The sequence below is a fragment of the Crocuta crocuta genome, unplaced genomic scaffold (genome assembly GCF_008692635.1).
Source record: "Crocuta crocuta isolate KB4526 unplaced genomic scaffold, BGI_CrCroc_1.0 scaffold613, whole genome shotgun sequence".
NCBI lineage: Eukaryota > Metazoa > Chordata > Mammalia > Carnivora > Hyaenidae > Crocuta > Crocuta crocuta.
Window position 1 is genome coordinate 1049845 of NW_027528880.1, and position 6286 is coordinate 1056130.

At 64.3% G+C, this 6286-nt stretch overlaps 1 protein-coding gene across 1 annotated transcript in view; it reads right to left on the reverse strand.

The window, feature by feature from the left end:
• The window catches only part of PTK6 (protein tyrosine kinase 6), a 9067-nt gene extending 3541 nt beyond the window's left edge, over window positions 1–5526 (reverse strand). Inside the window, exons 1-6 of the mRNA XM_077756856.1 lie at window positions 5274–5526; window positions 3732–3853; window positions 3258–3418; window positions 2643–2796; window positions 1469–1630; window positions 145–326 (exon numbers count right to left, since the gene is read on the reverse strand). Coding sequence (XP_077612982.1) covers window positions 145–326; window positions 1469–1630; window positions 2643–2796; window positions 3258–3418; window positions 3732–3853; window positions 5274–5503 — 1011 coding nt within the window. The 5' untranslated portion in view covers window positions 5504–5526. The remainder of the gene's footprint in view (window positions 1–144; window positions 327–1468; window positions 1631–2642; window positions 2797–3257; window positions 3419–3731; window positions 3854–5273) is intronic.
• Window positions 5527–6286: the final 760 nt, after the last annotated feature.

Sequence of the window (6286 nt, forward strand, 5' to 3'; positions counted from 1 at the left end):
CTCTCACCAGCCTCTCTCCCTGCCCTTCCAGCTCCCAGCCCCTGGAGGCGCCTGCCCGGCCCATCAGGGCGCCGCTCTGGGCCCCAGCGTCCTGCCCCCGGCCTGCTCCGCACGGAGGGAGCCCTGCAGCCCCCCGGGCCCTACCTTGATGAGCCTGGCCAGCCCGAAATCCCCGACTTTGCAGAGGTTGTTTTCCCCCACAAGGATGTTCCTGGCGGCCAGGTCCCGGTGGATGTAGTTCTGTGATTCCAGGTAGCACATGCCCTCGGCCACTTGTGACGCAAGGTCCACCAGCTCCGAGATGGGCAGGGTTTTCTCGTCAGAGTCTGCAGAGGCCACGGGAGGCCATGGTCAGAGGGCTGGGGCCAAGCCCTGCCTGCCCCGGGCCCTGCGAGCTGCTGGGACAGAGGGCAGCTGCCTGACTTGAAACTGGAACAGTGCACCTGTCACGGCCCTTCTGGAAGGCCAAATGTGCTGCGCACATACCCTCTGCCCCACTCCCCGGTTTCCTTTCTGGGAATCTACACTAAAGGGATAGGAACGCAGACGGGTCAGCGCAGAGGAGCTCATCGCGACGTTATTCACACAACGGAAAACCTCCGAAAGTTTCAACAAGGGGACTCGCGAAACGGGCGCAGCTCAACGGTGCGGTCGTGCGCCAGCGGGGCCGCCAGCCTGGAGAAGCGTTCCTGACCGGGGAGGCCACCTGCCACGGCGCCTCAGCCAGTGGGCCGTGTTCACCTCGAGTGTTAAATGAGGTAACATCTTGTTACAGATGATGTGAGTCCGTGGGACAGTCGTGTAGGGTGTGTGTGTGTGAGTAGCGCATGAGGCTGTGTACATGTGTGTGCAAGTGTACGTGCACACTCGGGCACCAGAGGAAGGGTCAGCACCTTACAGAAAGAAAAGCAGTGAGAACCGGGCCTGCATGTTCAGAAGCTGGAGGGGGTGGACCAGCCACGCCGGCATTTGGACGCGGGGGTCTCAGCTAACTGGATGGAGGCCGTAGGGGCCGCCGTTCTTGCCTCGTGTACTTGCCCGATGGTACATTTACCGCAGGATATTTTAAATCATTTCTTAAGCAGGTAAGGTTGACAACTCCCTGGCTGTCCTGTCTCTGGTGTGGGGGCAATTTGGGTTTTCTTTTCTTTTTTTCTTTTCATTAAAATTCTTGTTAATGTTTTATTTTTAAGGGGGAGAGAGAGGGGGAGGGAAGAAGAGTATGGGGGGGGAGGGGCAGAGAGAAAGAGAGCGACAGAATCCGAAGCAGCTCCAGGCTCTGAGCTGTCAGCACAGAGCCCGACGCGGGGCTCGAACCCACGAACCATGAGATCACGGTTCTGAAGTCAGACGCCCAACGGACTGAGGCCACTTGGGTTTTCTCCTCCGTGCAAGTTTCCCGTGCCCCCCAAGCACACGTCACGTTTATCCCCAGGAAGGGCCCCAAAGCCGCCAGCGGCCTGCTCACCGCGCAGTAGCTCCAGCAGGCTTCCCTTGGGCATGAGCTCCGTGACGATGTACACAGGGTCCCCCACGGACACCACCGCGTACAGCGGCAGGACGTGCTTGTGCCGAAGCTGCTTCATGGCCCGAATCTCCGCCTGGAAGGCGTGCTGGTGCAGAAGGTCATCTGTGGGGGCAGGTGGCCTCCATGGGCGCGGCTGAGTGCCGGCCCCGCCCCCCACCAGCTGCTCAGGACATTCGGGTGCCCTCCCCGGGGCGCCCCAGCACCACACCCAGGCGTCCAGTGAAGGTGTGTCGTACCCACCACCTGCTTGCCACACGCCAGGCTCCACGTTTACACCCTGTCCCCAGCCTGATGCGGAGTGGATCACCCACCAGGCGTCCTCCCATGCCCCTGGCCCGGAGTCCTGAAGTGCGGGTGGAAACCTCTAGTGGGCTTACAGGAGATTTTAGACGAACCTTTTCAAATTTCTAGTGATCTGTTTGTTTTAAGGGCTTTCCACGTGCGTTACGAATTTAAAATTCCCTGGGGGGCTCGGTTGGTTAAGCGTCTGACTCTTGATTTTGGCTCAGGTCATGATCTCACGATTCAGGAGTTTGAGCCCCGCATTGGGCCCTGCGCTGATAGCACAGAGCCTGCTTGGGGTTCTCAGTCTCCCTCACTCTCTGCACCTCCCTGCTTGCTCTCTAGATGTCTATCAAAATAAATAAAACTAAACTTAAAAAAAAAGAATTTAAAATTCTCTTTTAAAATAAATGCCTTTAGGGGCGCCTGGGTGGCTCAGTCAGTCAAGTATCTGGCTTTGGCTCAGGTCATGATCTCGCGGTTCACAAGTTCAACACCCGCGTTGTGCTCTGTGCTGACAGCTGGAACCTGGGGCTGCTTCAGATTCTGTCTCCCTCTCGCTGCCCCTCCCCTATCTGTGCCCTGTCTCTCTCTTTTTCTCAAAAACTACTGTACATAAAAGCAGTTTCTCGTAAAACGCACTTAGGTAAAAACATGCGTTGACAGGAAAACAGTTACCACACGGACGCTGGTGGAGGCGGCACACGCGGTGCAGCAGGTAGCGGCGGGGGCCTCGGGGGGACGTGACAGGCCGGCTGGCTTTCCCGTCCCATTCGCCCCCAGGAGCAAGGCCCGAACTCCCTGTTGGGGGCCTGGCCTGAGGCCCACTCACCTCGAGCAATCACCTTCATAGCCACTCGGACCTGGTCTTTCCAGAGCCCCTCGAAGACCTCCCCGAAGTAGCCGGACCCCAGCTTCCTGCAGAGCGTGAACTCCTCCCGTGGCCTCTCCCAGTCGTCGCAGTGGGGCAGGGGCTTGGGCTCATGCTGGAGGGACGGGCAGGGGTGCGTCCCCATCACCTAATTCGCCAACTCTGACCCCAGGATGGGGAGCTCCTGATCTATCCTCGGACACAGGGCAATGCCCTAAGGCCCAGCACGTGGCCAGGCTTTCCCAGGAGCTGTCCTCAGGGTGGTCGCCCCCCGCCCTGAGCTGCAGACACCCTCACCTGCCCACTCGAAGCCAGTGACGTTGGCCTGAGTGCCAGTCACACAGAGCTCTTGTCCCCAGGCTCCCACGGGCCCAGAGAGGCTCTCAGGAGCACAGGCCTCCGGCTGGCCTGGGGGTGAGGGCGACCCAGCAAAGGAAGGCACGGCCCTGCCCCCACACGCTGCTCTGCAGGAACGCGGCTTCTGAGAGGCGAGTCCCTGGGGCCAGGGCCTCTGCGCCCCCTCCACCCACGTCAGTGAGGAGAGAGGGCGGGGGCGGCAGGTGCGGGCAGCCCTACCTTCCAGCAGGGCACGGTGAGCCGCAGGCCATGGGACAGGCTCTGGGCTTTGTGGTGGTCCAGGAGCTTGGACAGGCTGGGGAAGGACGCGGCCTCGCTGAGGTGCAGCCGGCCGGCACGCCTCCAGATCCGGTAGTGTCGCACCACCTGGCCGTCCCGCACTGGGGCGTGGGGAGGGCGGGCGGAGGCAGGGGCACGTGTGAACGAGCGCCCGCCACCTCGGGCCCGTCCCCAGAGGCTCTCGCGGGCTGGGCACCCTGACCCCGGCACTCCCAGCAGCGACGTGAGAAAACCCCGACCCAGGACCGCAGGGACAAGCCGCCCTGGACGGCCGAGTGTCCGCCCACCGGAGGGAGGTCCTGGACGTGGCAGGCAGAGAGGCGCAGTCCAGTGGGGCTGGGTTTGGGGGCAAGGAGCCCCAGAGTCAAGTGCATGGGGACCACAGAGTGGGGAGAAGGGCCGGGGAGGCCATACCTGAGAGAACGTAGTCGGCGCCCGGCTTTTCGCTGACCCTGACCAGGAAGGCCCCTTCCGCGTTGCCCTCCGCCTGCAGCCTGTGCAGGGCTTCAGAGCGGGAGATGTGGCCAAAAAACCACCTGCGGGGGGGTGGGGGTGGGGGCGCACTGACCTTCGTCCCCTGCCCTCTCTGACCTTGCCTCCTCCCAGCCTGCCCACCCCGAATCCCAGCCCCCAAATGGCCAGTCGGGACACCAGGGAAGGCCCGCCCGGGGCGTCCCCTGTCTGCGGGGTCAGAGCCACTCCCGTCCCAGAAACACACTGTCCCGTCCCATGAGTGGGACCACGTTGTTCTGTGAGCCGGGCCACAGACGCTCTGCTGTAGGACTGTGGGGCCTGGGGTCGGCATCTGAGCGCCAAGGCTCTGCACGTGTGTCCTCACACACGCACGCCCTCGCTTGTGCCTGCTCACGCACACCAGTGCCCGGGCACAGGCGAGCCCCGGACTCTGGGCTGTGGGGTGGGGTCTGCAGAATCACCCAGGTGACTTTTGCCACCAGCTGCTCTGCCCTTGATTCCCCCCATTCCTTCAGGGGTCCCTAAACAGGAAGCCCCCACAGGAGGGCTGCGCCCCGCCCTGACGGAGGTGAACCTCTCATTGGCTCAGCCCTCCAACCACGCTGCTTCCTTCCCGCTTCACAAGTACACTAGGTTCTCAGGACCTTTGCACGAGCCACTCCCACCTCTGCACCATCCCTGTGGTTGGACCCTGCCTTCCCAAACTGTGCCGATTACGACCCCACTGCTTGTCCCTCATCAGCAGGAGGAGACCCGGTTCCCGTCCGCTGTGCGGCAGCTCCAGCTCACAGCGGCCCCTGGGGCGTCTGGGGCCCCACCCTCCGAGCCCAGAGCTCAAAAGACCCAGCTCAGGGAGCTGTGCAAACGCCCACTGCAGGCTGCCCTTGTGGCCCAAGCTTCCTGGGGAGCCCCTTGGGAGCAACCCCCACCTCCAGGAGCCTCCCCGCCGGTGACAGGAAGGCCCGTGGCCCACGCCCAGACAGGCATGTCGCAATGACCTTCCTGCTCCCTCTAACTAGGTCATGCATCTGGTTTCGGTTGTTTGGAAGGTGAGCGAAGCTTTGCTCCCCAAAAGGCCCAGTCCCTGCCTGGGACTCCTCTGCAGACCACATCCCTGTTGGCCGGCCACCCAGGGACCCACTGCGGCCCCTTCTGTCCTGTCTGGGTCCTGGCACCGCCAAGTGACCGTGGGGGAGCCCAGGGAAGGGGCCACCAGCCTGTGCGGCTCCGTAGCCCCAGATGTCACACAGAGAAAGCCTCGTCAGCTCTCCGGGGACCAGGATGGCGGGGCCCGGCCACAACCAGGGGCCACAGGGAGGCGGAGTCACGTGACCCTACCCTCCTGGCCCGCCCCAGGGCCCGGCCACAGCAGTGCTGGAGCTCTGTCCCGAGGGCCGCCCTGCCCCTAGCTCCGTAGGTGGCCACAGGGCCCGGAGAGGGGGGGTGCCTCGGGGTGACCCACAGGGCCACGGGGACACTCACGGCTCAGATTCCACCGTCTCCTTCTCGGCCAGGTAGTTGTGCGGCACGTAGCCCTCCGCCAGGGCCCTGCCCGCCTCATCCAGCCGCACAGCCCAGCACCACTCCTCCCCCTTCCGGGCCACGTGGAGCAGGTCCCCTGCCCGGAAGCTCAGCTCCTTGTCCGTCCGGGCCTCGAAGTCCCACAGGCCCACGTACCGGGGGCCTGGCTGAGGCTGGCCGCGGGACACCATGGCGGGTGCGGCGGCGCGACTGGCCTCCTGGCCTTGACACCTGTCACAGAGCNCCCACCTGGGCTGGGGCAGTCTGGGCACGGCTCCCGCCCACCTGCTCTAGGGAGTGTGCCCACCGCCCAGCAACGTGGCCCGACCTGAGCCCCCCCGGGGGGAACAAGTAACGGACCAGACAGGGCCTCCCTGGGGTCCAGTTTAGTGGCTGGGGCTCAGGCGCAAGTAGGCCNCTGTCCCCTCCCTGGAGGCTGTCCCCCTCGGGCTACCACACACTCCCTTCCCCAGACCCCTGCCCCGGGGGGACCTGCGCTGGCCTCCAAGAGACAGGAAAGGGTGGGCAGGACCCTGAAAGAGGGAGCAGCACGGGGGCCTCAGGGCGGGGGTGGGGGAGGCCCAGCCCTGAAGGGGAGGTGGGGGCCAGGGCGGGGAGAGGGCTCAGGGTGGGCTGTGTGTCCGTGTNGGGGAGCTGGGGGCCAGGGCGGGGAGAGGGCTCAGGGTGGGCTGTGTGTCCGTGTCGGCCTGCCCCAGCCTCACGACCGAGACGAGAGCCGGAGACGCTGCCCCCTGGATGGGGGTCCAGGCGGACACTGACCAGGGGAAACCCGATGCTAAGCCTGGCCTCTCGCCACGTCCCTCTTTTGGAAAAGGGAGTAAAGGCAGGACTCCTCCCTTGTGAGGTCGAGAGCAGGAATGTGGTTACTCGGCAGGTCACAGTCATACCGGCAGACCAGGGTGGAGGGGCGCGGCTGGGCGGGGCGGGGTGGGGGGGCGCGGCTGGGCGGGGCT